General features: G+C 38.9%; 1 protein-coding gene across 1 annotated transcript in view; it reads right to left on the minus strand.

The window, feature by feature from the left end:
- The window catches only part of ASB4 (ankyrin repeat and SOCS box containing 4), a 60,632-nt gene extending 47,093 nt beyond the window's left edge, over positions 1–13,539 (minus strand). Inside the window, exons 1-2 of the mRNA XM_058725026.1 lie at positions 13,353–13,539; positions 3,564–3,863 (exon numbers count right to left, since the gene is read on the minus strand). Coding sequence (XP_058581009.1) covers positions 3,564–3,863; positions 13,353–13,539 — 487 coding nt within the window. The remainder of the gene's footprint in view (positions 1–3,563; positions 3,864–13,352) is intronic.
- Positions 13,540–15,079: the final 1,540 nt, after the last annotated feature.

The raw sequence follows: 15,079 nt of genomic DNA on the forward strand, positions 1-15,079 counted from the left end.
CCTACTTCACTTACCAATCCATTTCACTCTCATTTATTGGCCTCTCCCCCTCCTGCTAATATCTAAATGTAAGAATGTATCGGGGCTTGGTCCTAGATTCTCTTTTTCTTTTCCACACCTTTCATCCAAGTGATTTCATTGATTTCTTTGGCTTCAAATACAATCTATAGGCCAACAATTCCTAAACTTACAGCTTTAGTCCAGAGCTCTCTTCTGAAATCCATACGTTTATGTCAAGTGCAACCTTGACTCATTCACTTTGAGGTCTAAAAGAAATCTGAAACTTCTCATGTTTAAAACTGATCTGGGGAAACTCAATCTGATTTTGAGACTTAATATAAAACTACAGCAATTAAGTGAGTGAAACATCATCAAAAAATATATAGATCAATGGATTCATACATTTCTGGCCACTTGATTTTTGACAAAGATACCAAGGCATCTCAAAGGTGAAAAAATAGTCTTCTCAGTAAAAGATATTGAAGCAGTTGTATATATAAGATAATTCATCCATATATAAAGAAGATGAGCCTCAACCTGTACTTTACACTATATACAAAAATTAACTCAAAATAAGCCAAACACCTAAAATTGAGACCTAAAATTATAAAATCTTTAGAAGTAAACATAGAAGAAAATCTTTATTACTCAGATTAGTCAAAGATTTCTTAGGTAGGACACTCAAAGCATAAATCATAACAGGTAAAAAGTGATAAATTGAATTTATTAAAATTAAATACTTTTGCTTTTCTAAAGACAGAAAGAATTAAAAGTCAAAGAATGAATAAAAATATTTGCAAACCACATATCTGATAAAGGGCCAGTATCCAGAATATATAAAGAACTCTCACAAATCAATAATAAGAAAACAAACAACCCATTTTCATGAAGGGGAGAGGGAGCAAAAGATATGAACAGACATTTCACCAAAGTGAATACACAGCTGGCAAAAAAATACCTGAAAACATACTCAACATCCTTGGTCATTAAGGGAATTTTAATTAAAACCATAATGAGATACTTTATATACCTATTCAATTTACTAAAATAAATTTTTCTTTTAATCTAACATTACCAAGTTCTGGCAAGGCTGGAGAGCAACTGAACTCATACGTTGCTGGTGAGAATGCAAAACGTACAACTCCTTTGAAAAACAGGTTAGCAGTTTTCTTGTAAAAGAATTACAATCCGTCATCCCACTCCTCAGTACTTACCCAAGAGAAATGAGAACATTCCCATATAAGAATCTGTAGACAAATGTTTATATCAGCCTTTTTTTCCCAAAATTGCCAAAAACTAGAAACAATCCAAATGTCCCTCTACTGGGGACCAGATTAATTGTGTTGCATCCATACAAGGAATACAACTCGACAATAAAAGATTCAATATACTGGCTAATGCAACCACATGGATGAATCTTAAATGCATTATGCTAAGTAGGTAAAAACAGACCTGAAAGGCTACATATTGTGTAATTTAATTTATATAACATTCTGAAAAAGACAAAATTTTAGGGACAGAAACTAGATCAGTGGCTGCTGGAGGTGGGGATAAAGTGAGGTGATTAATTACAAAGGGTATCAGGGAATTTTTTGAAATGACTGTGATGATGGTTTCATGACTATGTGTTTCTCAAAAATACCGAACTTTACTGTGTGTAAATTATAGCTCTATAAACATGATTTTTAAAAAACTAATTTAATGATCTTTTCCACATATATGCTTCTTCCTCAATTCTTTCCATCTTAGAAAAATGACATTATGGGGCACCCGGGTGGCTCCATCAGTTAAGCGTCCAACTTTGGCTCAGGTCATGATCTCACAGTTGGTGAGTTCAAGCCCTGCCTGCATTGGTCTCTCTGCTGTCAGTTCAGAGCCCACTTTTGTTTTTTGTTTTTTGTTGTTTTTTTTTTAATTTTTTTTAACATTTATTTATTTTTGAGACAGAGAGAGACAGAGTGTGAACAGGGGAGGGGCAGAGAGAGAGGGAGACACAGAATCTGAAACAGGCTCCAGGCTCTGAGCTGTCAGCACAGAGCCTGACGTAGGGCTCGAACTCACAGACCGTGAGATCATGACCTGAGCCGAAGTCGGACGCTTAACCAACTGAGCCACCCAGGCGCCACGAGAGCCCACTTTTGATTCTCTGCCTCCCTCTTTCTCTGCCCTTCCCCTGATCTCTCTTTCTCTCTCTCTTTCTCAAAAATAAATGAAAACATCAAAAACACTTTTTAAAAATGGCATCGCTCTCCACCCATTTTCTAAAGCCAGAAATCTGGCGAGGATGCTTGAAACTTCCTTTTCCTTTACCCCTCATCCATATATAATCCATCTCCAAATGCCACTGACTCTGCTTCCAGAATATACTGCAAACCCATCTTCTAATCTTCCTATCAAACTTTGCCCCTTGATACAAACCACCATCCCTTCTCACTTACACTGTTAAAATAGCTTTGCTGCTGGTCTCCCTGTTTCCATACTCGGGCTCCTCCAGCCCTACTCTTGTATAACTCCAGAATGATGATTTTAAGTGAAAATTAAACCATGTCATTGCCATACTTAAAACTTTTCAGTGGCTCCATTTCTAAACCCCATACCTTGGCCCTCAGCAAGCTGTATATGATCTAACATAACCAGTGTCGTCGTGTGGCACTCGCAGAACCCTCTTATCCCTCCCACCCACCCCACACCCACGGGCACACTGGCCTTCTTCCATCTGTTGAATAGTTCAGTTGTTTTGCTCCCTTAGCAATTTTGCACATACTGTTCCTTGTACCTGGACTCTTCTTCCTCTTGGCTCCTTTTTTAATGGCTAGTTCCCTCTCGTTCATAAAGTTTCAGCTTACATGTCATATCTTTAGAGAAGTCTTTATACATTTTATAATAGTTCACTCTTGGCATTCTCTTCCATAACACCCTGTTTTGCTCCTTTCCCAATTTATTATTATATATTTACAAATTTATTTTGCTAGTATTTATCTCCCCTATTAGAATATGATTTCTTCCTTTTTTGAAAGTTTATTCATTTATTTTGAGAGAGAGAGAGACAGATAGAGAGCAAACAGGGGAGGGGCAGAGAGAGAGGGATAGAGAGAATCCCAAGCAGGCGTTGCACTGTCAGTGTGGAGCCTGACGCAGGGTTCGAACTCAGGAACCATGAGATCATGACGTGAGCCAAAACCAAGAGTTGCACGCTTAACCAACTGAGCCACCCAGGCGCTCCTGGAATATAGCTTCTTGAAGGCAGAAACTATTTTTTTCAGTTACTTAACACATTAATTGACACCTCATGAGAACTAAATAAATATTTGTTAAATAAATGTGTAAACTAATAAGGCTCCTATAATGAAAAAAGTAATGATTTCAATGTGATCATCACTAAATAACCTGGACCAACACATATAGGTATATAAATATATACATACTTACGCATTTTTAGGGCCCCCTGAATGAGGCTTATAAATGGGATGCCTACTACATTACCTAAAGTAGGTAAAGATCACTAAGTTTCAAAACCCGGGTGTGGAAGTGGATGACAACGTCAGCCACCCAGAAAGGCTTACCTCTCCAAACCAATTGCTTGGCACAGAGAATGGAGCTAGGAGTTGTACAGAAGTGTAAAGCTGTGTGTCCACTTAAGGAGTAGCAATTCAGCTTTGCTCCACGGTCACAGAGGATTTTAACACAATCCAAGTTGGCCATTTCACAAGCCACGTGAAGGGGGGTTTTCCCATTGGGTCTACAGTTGATTGTAGCATTGTGGTCCAGTAACACCAGAAGACACTCCACATGACCAAACAAGACAGAGAGATGCAGGCCTGTTGCCCAGGAAGACTTTAATTTATAACTAGGCAGCCAATAACCTGAAAAAGAAGAGGGAGAAAGTTTCATTTCATGGCCTAGGATTTTTCTCTGTTTTGTGAGGATTTTTGCAAGGTCTTTTACTTTGGTCACATCTATAAAATTGGGGGGAGTGATTCAGATGTTGTAAACTAGTAACTGATGGGTCTGCAAATAGAAACATACTTGGATGTACTTGAGTGGAACAGGCACTGGTGTGTCTCTCTGTTTCTACTATTCTCCATTATCTTGTTCTTTTATTTATTTTATCTTCCTGGCCCTTCAAGGCATTTGAGTTTGAGACCTCATTTACATGATTGCATTTTATTTTAAGTGGTGAGTTACATGAGACTCTTATTGTTTTAAGTCCCAATCATGTTCTTGAGTGATTCCAAAGCTGTTAGTTACAAGCTTAAACTTTTTAACCTTACTTTACTGGTTGTTGTCAGTCTAAAATATGAATGTAGTTGGTGTCTTTAAAAAATTTATCATGCCAAGCTTTTATTTGCCTGCCTGTTGGTTTATATAATTCCTCTTTCAAAGAAGAATTTAAGGCAACTCACAAAGTTTACACAATACCGGATTTTCTAACTATCTAGAAAACAAGGGCAAAGGGAAAAAATAAGGTAGGAAAATAAAAGTGATCAATGGGTAAGATAGGTACACAAAATATAAACTGTGTCCTATACACTAGAACCACATTGCAAATTTGCCTTTGAACTTCCTAGCAGCCAAAATAAATAGGAAAACATGATGTATTGCACAATTAACCATGCCCACAAGCTATACACAAATTAATTGCCCAGGAGAAGCATAGCTGTTCCTAGAACTGAGATCTTAGATAAATTTTTCCCATTAGTTGTTGGAAATGTTCTCTCTCTCTCTCCCCATCTCCCTCTCCCTCTCTCTCTGTCTCTCTGTCTCTCACATGTCTCACAAGCTATAACAAACTTAACTGTATATACCTTCTTTCAATGTCAATACACAGAGCCATGGCATTAAGCCCACTATGAGTGGGTAATGGAAAATAGCTTCAGAAAGATAAAATATTGATGGCAGGGTGAAGATGTAGACATAACAGCTTAGAAGAAGCTCTAGGGCTGAAACAACAAAATATATTTTAACATGGGTAAAACAGAAGTTTGCTTTTAAGGTATAAAATTCCACCATGCAAGTACAAGGTAAGCGGAATATGGTTTAATGGTAATCTATTTGAGAAAAGACCTAGGGATTTGAGTTGACAGTATTCTCAAAAGGAACCAACAGTGGGATGGAGCTGCCAAAAAGCTAATACAACCCTAAGATGCGTTAATAAAAGTGCAGTGCCCAAAACAAGAGAGGTAAAAGTGGTAATTTTTACCGGTTACATGAGGTCAGGATAAATCTAGACTATTGTGACTATTTTTGAGCACCAATGATGAGCACCAGGAGGGCACTCAGAGGATGATGACCACGTTACCAGTGGGCCTGGTGGTCAGGAATCAAAATCCTCTCATTTAAGTGAGAAACATTACACACATGCTACTCCTGGGTATTTATCCTACAAGTATAATCACTCATGTGTGAAATGCCCTATAGGGGCCACAGTATTGCACAACTTCCAAGGACACCATCTGTACTGAAATCTTTGTGAAAAGTATAAAGTTCTCAGGAGTTATAACCTGGCCTGTGGACAAGAATAGGCATCACACTACAGCATAGTTCTTAATGGTTAACAACTGGAAACAATCTCAATCCTCGTCAATATTTGGAGATTGTTTAAAAAATTATGGTGCACCCATACAATCGAATACTATACAGCTATTATAAAGAAGAGAGCAGTTCTGTGTATACTGGAAAATGGTATATCTTTGGAATGGATATGGAAAAATCTCAAGATATATTATTGAGCAAGAGAAGCAGGGACTGACCAGTGCACTTAATATGCTATCATATGTGAAAATATTTATCAACACCTAGAACAAGAAACTGGTTATAGTGGTGGCCTCCAAGAACTGGGGGCTAGGGGACAAGGACATAGATTTATGTGTCTTTGGATGCCCCCTTTGAGCTTTTAAACTCAGTATGTTGTGCTTGTATAACTATTTGTAAAAATAAGTAAAATTAAAATAAACTATTGCCCCCCTGTTTGTAGGGGAAAAGATAATTTAGTTTAAAAGGCCATTTATAGGGGTGCCTGGGTGGCTCAGTCGGTTGAGCATCCGACTTTGGCTCAGGTCATGATCTCACAGCTCGTGAGTTGGAGCCCCACATCGGGCTCTGTGCTGACAGCTCGGAGCCTGGAGCCTGCTTCAGATTCTGTGCCTCCCTCTCTCTCTGCCCCAACCCACTCACATTCTGTGTCTGCCTCTCTCAAAAATAAATAAACATTTAAAATAAATAAATAAATAATTAAAGGCCATTTATAGGGATGTACACAATACCAATTAATCATGAGATAACGAATGAACCCAACCTGAAGTTTGTTTTTCTGTAGCCTACTCTCCAACCTAGACACACACACACACACACACACAAATCCCTTTTTCATTCCATTAGAATTCTACGGCCATTTTGCTCCCCATCGCTCTCAGCTCTTCCCTTATCCAAATCTGCTCTTTAAAAGGAAATCCAGGGGCGCCTGGGTGGCGCAGTCGGTTAAGCGTCCGACTTCAGCCAGGTCACGATCTCGCGGTCCGAGCCCGCGTCAGGCTCTGGGCTGATGGCTCGGAGCCTGGAGCCTGTTTCCGATTCTGTGTCTCCCTCTCTCTCTGCCCCTCCCCCGTTCATGCTCTGTCTCTCTCTGTCCCAAAAAAATAAAAAAAAATAAATAAATAAAAATAAAAGGAAATCCAAAGTTAATTCATACTAAAGTCTAATGAACTGAGGATTTTTTAAAGTGTGACCCTCTTAGGATTATCTGAATTTATGTAGGAATCTGTATTCAACTAATCGAACTGAGTGCTAAGATACTAATTTGAGATTCCAGACGCTGAGAAGGGAAGTTATTTGTTGATATGGACTTTTCTCTGGCAGAGACACTTAGTATCACAGGTACTGCCAGAGACAATTAGTATCATAGGTACTCTGGGGCTGTGGGATTGTCATTCCTGTGCCTGTAGTGTGTGTGCGTGTGTGTGTGTGTGTGTGTGTGTAAACAGGCACTCACACTACATGTGTACGTGTATGTACCCATTTATACATTTCTATTTAGCTATGTACGTTGAATCGGTGTTCTGAGCAGAGTTTTCAGGCTATACAGTATGCAACCTGCTTTTGATCATGAATGAATCGCAACAATACCCAATACCTAATCAGTCATTGTAATGCTCAAATCTCCTCAACAAGCAATTTGCAAAGCTAGTCTCTTCTAACTGCCTTGGAAAGAAGCTGGTTCCAGATCTGGAAACCAGAGTATGTTTTGCCTGCTGATTAGCAGCAAAGATTTGGCAGCTCTGTGCACCAACTGATTGGAAACTCGTGCCTGCTTCTGCAATGGGAAGAAAAATGATCTCGGAAAGGAAGCAGTAGAGAGCTGATTAAGAAAACACCATTTTGATGTAAAATCAAAGAAAACACCGAATGTTAGCACTGGAGGGAAGATTATCCAGTCCAAGCCTTTCATTTTCCAGATGAGAAAACTGCCACTTTTTCAGCCTGCTAGAGCCATAAGTCACCCACTTCAGTCCAAGCTAATGGACTCAGGATATCTGCAATGCAGCTTTTCCATCTGTCTTTGTCTTTGTGGAAGCAGAATAGGTTTAGCGCCAAGCCTGCTTCACAAATCACGAGGAGGGAAAGAAGGTCCTGAATGCATCTATAATATGCCACAGCTCTGATATGGAAATGCATTTGCTTGTTGATGTTTTCTTATTCTTCCTGGATTCCCAGTAGCACCTAGAGAGTCTATCCTGCCCATTTATTATATGAATCTGTCATCCTTAGCCTCTCAGCCCCTTTCATCTGCATGTCCTTTGCTCATAATCATTAACCAGTAAATCAGCCCCGGAGACAGCTGGGTTTTGGGATTCAGCCCACCCCCTGGGTGAACTTGTGCTTATAACTCCCCTCTCCTAGATGGAAATGTGTGTAGGTGGTTGGCAACAAGACACTGTCGCGGTGCCCGTAGAAACTGAATAGAGAAATAGGAAGGGGGCAGATTGTCAGATACAGATCAGGGCCGATATACTGAAGAATATCTTGAAGCCATGTTGCAGAACTTTTTGGTGATGCTATGTGTGTGGGGAAAGGGGGGTGGATTCTGGATAATTCAACCCCCGGCATAGCAGGAAAGCCTTCTGTAGAGAAAGGAAAAGCCCATACCAAGAGGCCACCCACATACACTCACACCTTAAAATGGGGCTGCAGTCACGGGGCGCCTTGTACCAAGGAGCAAGAGTGTCCTTTCCATCACACCTACCCTCTCTGAGGACCAAACCTGAAGTAAAGCCATCCTTGAAAACCACGGTGATGCAGCACCTATTAACATTCTTGTGTTGATACTGAAATGCCAAGATATCAGAATTTGTCCTCTAAAATGTAACCAGCAACAGTAGCAGCATAACAGAAATACAGTTAACTAATTGGGTATATTCATTTTTTATACTCAGCCTTCTTTCCAGGGCAGAATTGTCCCAGGGCTTCAGAACCTAGCATGTGATTGATTCTTAGCATTTATCTTTCAAAGAGCCCCCCTACGCTCACTTCTGCAGATGCCAGGCTGCTCTCTGTGTGCTCAGATGGGCACAAAGTGCAGGAATGGAGCAGAACCTGGCACAGAGCCCCCAAGTGGGAGGGTGAGGAAGCTGCTGCCTCCCACTAACCTGAGCCATTCACGCTTCCCCCCCCCCCGCCCCCCCCCCCACAGGTCTGCAGTCTGTGTAGCCATGGCTCTAAGAGCTCTTCTTGAGCCAAGTGTTTAAATGAGAAGAGAACAGACCACAGATCCTCCCTCCTATGCAAAAACCCCACAGAGACTCTCAAATACAGGCCATGCCCATGTGGATTTATAGTATCTACAGTTACTTTTCACCTTCCCCAGACCATGACACATAATCTGTTTATATAATTTGCCCTTCATAACATCGTAGATTATCAGCATGCAGGGGATTTAGAGAAGGTCCTGACAAAGCCTCCACTTTACAAATAAGAATAAGATTAAGTAGCATAAAGGGCTCATGCCTGTATAACTGGTACTGACAGATCTGCTCAAACCCCGGGCTCCCCCAAATCTTTAAATAGCCACGGGTGATCTGACAGCTACACGCATTTCACTTCTCAACCAATAGCACCTGTAGGCAAAAGTTCTAAAGGGATTTTAGAAGTTTCACCCCTACAAAAATATGCAGAGTAATCTTGTGTGTGTGTGTGTGTGTGTGTGTGTGTGTGTGTGTGTTTACTTTAAGTGTGAAACCGAAGAGAGATGCCTGAGTAGCCGAGTGGAAAGCCCCCAGCTCAGGAAATATGGTAAGGAGAAAAGTGTTTGGGCCGTTTTTGGAAGAAGGAATCGATTCCGCTCTGTGTTTAGGGGGGATGTATACATCTCTGGTAAACTTTCAGCTACTCCTGGGTTCTGCAACAGTTATCAGCTATAATGTTATCTGAGTTCAAAGAACCCTACGCATGAGAAGCTTCTGTTATTACAGCCAAAGTTTGGACACACTGCTTGTGGCGGGATTAGCAGACATTTGCTCTGCCTGTGTCCATGTATTTACACAGTCCTGAAGGATTATAGACTGACGCACAATTCTTGACTATTTTTTTAATAGCTAATGTTTTCAGGATAAATCTCAGAACTCCCCCAGCAAAGAAAAACAAAGTCAGCTTGAAATGCAAAATTTAAAAGAAAAACGTTTGAACGTTCAGGGAGGGATAAGAACCCTAAGATGGTAATAGGAAAGTAGGAGAGTGAATTTCTGGCAAAGAAGAACATGAGGTGATAAAGAGTCTGTTCATTAAGAGAGTGGAAGTGAGAGCTTTTGAGATATTTGGGAGGAAGTTGTGACTTAGTAAAGTAGAGAGTACCTGCCAGAAAGTTTTCCTGTGAAATCACTCATTGGTTATTTTAATTAAAAATATGACTACCAACCGAAGTAGCTGCTGCTGTGGGCCATAAATGAAGTGCTTAGAGTGCATTACACTGATTAATAAAAGGACTCTGATTAACCTTGCTGACGAGGGAATTTCACACCCAAGAGATAAGTATGATATTCTGCCTGTATCATTAACGCGCCAAGGCTCATACATCGGAAAGAGAATCGTAATATGTAGTTGGAAAAAGCTTTGGAAACAGCTTTATGGATGTTGGCGTTTCCAGGGCAGAGAACACTGGTGAGAACCAATAGGAATTAGCTCCGGGTTTTCTTACAGATCCTGCTTTCACTCTGGATCCTGGGCGCTTGGCTCTAGGAAACTTTGTATCACGGAAAACCCTTGACCTCGCAGCTCCTTGTATGGGGCACTTCAAAAGTTGGGCGTGTATTTAACGTTTCTTCACGTCATTCCCATCTTAAAGCAGTCGTCTGGTAGAAGGAATTTCACTTGCCTGTTTTTGCTTTAAAGACACATGTCTCTGCTATGCTCCTGGAGTTATCCCAAATGCCAACCAGAATGTTTTTAATGTTTGCTTTACAAAGTGTGAGGCAGATGTTTTTGGGTTTTTTCCCAATTAATAAAAACATGATTTTATCTGAAGATTTGATCATGAAGTTTAACATAACTTTAAAAAACAAAACATGATCTCTCTAACTTTAAGAATCATTCTTAGGTACTGGGTCTGGGCGGGCCCCACAGCTTGAACCTGAGCTCTGGGATTTTGTTCTCTGTTGCTAGAGATGAGGAAGCAGAAGTGAATTTCCAGATGCTTTGTTCTGCCTTCCTCACAAAATCCACATTTTACATTTGCTTCCATTAGTGTGCCAATTGGATTGTGGATTTGGGGAAGCAATGTTTAGACCCCCAAGTTGATTTCCTTGCCAACAGATTTCTGAGTTGTCTTTTCCAAAAATTATAAACTGACTTGTCTACTAGCTTAGACATACCATATTTAGGGGGAAAAGTGTGGTCGCTTTCTGAAATTCTATGAAAAATGCTGTATGTCCTAAAAGAAGTAAAAATGGTTGGGGATAAATTGTACCCCTGTTGATAGGCTGCAGGACAATGAAATATTGAATGTGGGTTATATTATTAATCATACAAGCAAATTTAAAGGTAGCATGGTATCTTTCATAGGTTTGAAACATTGTCTTGTTTAATAAGCCACAAAATAACCAAAACCTGAAGATTCCCACACTAAAAGTAAACAGGTAGTGTTTCTGTTTCCACATCTTAATGCTGGCTATATAGGTTTGTTTATTTTGTGAAAATTAATCATGCTGTACACTTATGATCTGTACACTTTTCTGTGCAGAGCCTTTCAAGAGTGCTTGAAAAAAATAACTAGTGAAGAGCAATCCAATAGCATTCAATGTCCAAAAAGTCTGCTATGATTTAATAAAGTCTCACAAAGTTTAATCCAGCCACTTAGGTCGACTTTGCTTGGCTAGCAACTAAGATTCTATTTATCACTTCCATTCCTGACTGAAATATTAAAAGGTTTGATAATTAGGCTAGAAGACATGTGAAAATGTGAAAAAAATAAGTTAGAAGAAGCTTTGAAGAAAGATAAGACTTTAATCTGGGTGTAAGATTGAAAAGATAGATTCTTATACCCATACATGTATTTTCTATACATACAAACGTGTGCGCATGCCCACATACACGCAATTCCTGTATAAACCCTGAAGATATGACCACATATCCTATTGTTTCTGTGCATACATTCATCTGGCATGCATAAGAATCAAACTCTTCTTTTTTCCTTTCCCAGAGGGTGTAATCTGCTGTTTCCCTAATTGAAAGGCATATTCTGCGGTCCTAACACTATGAAAACATCTGTTAGCACGAATGAATATTTAGCTCTATGAAGACCACGGGAGTCGGGTCATATTGACAGAAAAGATTAAAAATGCATCTTCTTCTGATTCAGGGGTGATGATACCATTGGAAGCAAAAGAAACGACACGCTTCTTCCCTCGAACCTGCCCTAAAATCCCCTTTCTCACAACCTCAGAACCCTGGGCAATCCATGCAGTTTGGCATGTTTAGGAGATGGGAAAAGACAGTCTTTACAGCTCAGTGTCACATAAATTATGCCAACTTGGACCTCAGTTATTTTACATGAGCACCAGTATGAGCTTAAAACATACCTTAAAAATGTATTTAGCATTCGGATAGTCTTTCACCGAACAAATCCATAAGGTGAAAGTAATCTGATTACATGGGACACACTCCTTCTTTCTAACAGAGCCCAATCAACTACTTAAAAAACAAAACAAAACAAAACAAAACAAAACAAAACAAAAAACAAAAAACCAACCAGACCTCTTTGTTATCTTCTAGCTAAAATAGCAATGTCAATTTATGATAAAGCCCTTCAGTAAGAGTCACCAACACAGTAACTGGCCTCCACTATTATATCCTTCCTTTAGAACTAACAACCAGAGTATGGTAAATAAATGTGAAAACATATACCATTAACATTGTTTCTGAACATTGGTGGCACTGATGATTTGTATGCAAATGAAGAGTACTTTCCACCTGAAAAAAGAACCGCTATCTCTCCGCAAAATGCTGACCTTATCGTCTCTTTTGTTTAAACAGAAGTGATGGAGAACGTGTTTGCTTGTAGTCTGCTCACCAGATGGCCTCGCTACTCAAGTTCCCCCGTTAACTAGCTGATTTGGGAAATCAGAATCTGCACACTTCTAATTCATTTCTGATTTCCTAAGCGTGGATTCCAGAAAATCCCCAGATAAAAAAAAAATTCAGTTCTCATTTTTGTTATCCTTAGTTCTTTAAAAGGCAGGTATTCTGTATGGAGAATATCTACAATTTTGATCTATTCTTGTAGCCAAGGAAAAAAAGTTAACTTTTTGGTGTTTCTGGTTTCAGATTTTTGCCTGAACTAAAAACTCATTGACATGTTGAGGACCAAAAAGGTGCCTCAAGGCAGAGCCTTCCCCATTCAGTAACCCTCCAAATGGGGGCAAAATCCTCTTTTTCATCCAGATAGATACAGAAATGATATATCTTTAAGTGGTTGTATTAATAGACAGTTAGCAGTCACACTGGATTAGATTTTAGCAGTCTGTTTAGCCATAATCTGGAGATATTTTCTTTATTCTATATCATTAGAGGCAGAAGAAAAGTTAGAAACAAAAACAAAGTACATTAATAAATATAATTGTTCACGATTTCAAATTCCAGACACAAGGATAGAAAAGGAACAGAACAGAAAAGAAAAGAAAGAAAGAAAAACATATTTATACCACCCATGATGGTGTCTAGTTAAAAAAGAGAAAAGATTAAATCAGAAATATTTTTAAAATACATACTTAAACCCCAAGAGCTACTGGTTTAGAGTGGGTGACTGACACTGCATTTAAAACAAATCCGTTTTCTATCGATTTTACACTTACACCTATAGTTTTTACCTTGTTTATAAGATGCCAAAACCATATTCTCATCTTCAACTTCAAAAACTGTGTCCACATCTATTTGCCTTTGGATTAAAATGGCCTTCAATTTTCCGAAGTCATTTGACTTTAGAGCCTCAAGGAAATTTCTCTTAACTAACTTGGCAGCTGCAGATTTAGTGACAGGGGTGTTGGTGCCCTCCATCCTTCCTCTCCCTCTGGAAGCTTTGTTGTGATTTATCAGGAGAGTAGCACCAAGCAAACAGGCACAAGCGAGAGCCCACAAACTGTCGGCTAATTTTATCCCAAAGTTATGCTGATCCGTTCTATTTATATAGGGATCATTTCAAACTTCAAAATATCCTTCTTGGCTGTCACTCCCTTTTCAGGTCTTTTAAACTGGTTCTATACTAAGTGATTCATTGAATAATATATTGTGTCAATATCAAGGAAAACCCTCACAACACACTTTGGAGAACGAAATGTCAGTATTATTTCTTCTATGATCAAAGCAATAGTGTAAGATTTAAAAGCTCTTAATGCTTTTTTTTCCTCCCTCAGTAAAAACATCTGGTGCCCAACTGGAGATCCAGCCACTTGCTTTGATTAACCAATAGGCAAAAATGAAAATTTGTTACAGTTGCTGATATATGCACTCCTGCAAACCTATAATAATTGTGTAATATAAGCCTGTAAAATCAAGCACAGTTGTACACATTTGAAAACAAACAGAAAGTTTTCAAGTGACGTAGACTTGAAAAGTTTCAATGTCAAGAGAGAAAGTGGGGTAGGGTATGGGGTGGCAGGACTGTTCTAGGTAAAAAAAAAAGACTGAAGAAACAAAACAGCCAACTGCAATGAGTGAATGAACTTTATTTAATGCTGTATTTAAAAAACAGAAAAGAGTATATATTGAGGGCAATTGTGGAAATATGAATATAGATTAGATATTACTTCATAATTTGGAAAAACTATTGATGTTTCAAGGCGTGGTGGAGGTATTATGGCTAGGTAGAAACATATTTTTACTCTTAAGTGATGCATTAAGGGGTAAATTGTCATGATGTCTAAATCTTTTCAAATAGTTCACAAATGAAAAAATAATATATGTATGTATGTAAATAATATGTGTGTGCCTATATACACACACACGTGTGTGTGCATATGCAAGTGTGTGTGGGGGCTATAATTAGAGGCAGAGAAACAAAAAAAATGTAGCAAGAAGTTGAAAGCTGGCAAATCTAATGAAGGATCTATGGGTGTCTGTTATATTATTTTTTCAGCTTTTCTTTTTTTTTTTAAGTTTATTTATTTTGAGAAAGAGACAGAAAAAAGCACGAGTGGGGCAGGGGCAGAGAGGGAGAGAGAGAGAGAGAGGGAGAGACAGAATCTCAGGCAGGCTCTGTGCTATCAGCATGGAGTCTAAAGTGGGGCTGAGATCACCACCTGAATGGAAATCAAGTCAGACACTTAACTGACTGAGCCATGCAGGTGCCTCTCAGGTTTTCTAGAAGTTTGAAACTTCTTCAAATAAAAAGTTAGACAGAGAAATAGTCAAATTTTAAATTTATAAATCGTTAAACATTAGAAAAATGATGACAGTAAGTATAAATTTGAATGCAGTGAAATCACATCTTATATATTGTTGGTAAGAGTCAAAACTGGTGCAAACTTTTTGCAGAAAAATTAGCAACATGAATTTAAGAAAACTTAAAATGATAATACTAAGTATTTGGTTCTTAGGA

This window comes from Neofelis nebulosa, chromosome 4 (assembly GCF_028018385.1).
Source record: "Neofelis nebulosa isolate mNeoNeb1 chromosome 4, mNeoNeb1.pri, whole genome shotgun sequence".
Lineage (NCBI taxonomy): Eukaryota > Metazoa > Chordata > Mammalia > Carnivora > Felidae > Neofelis > Neofelis nebulosa.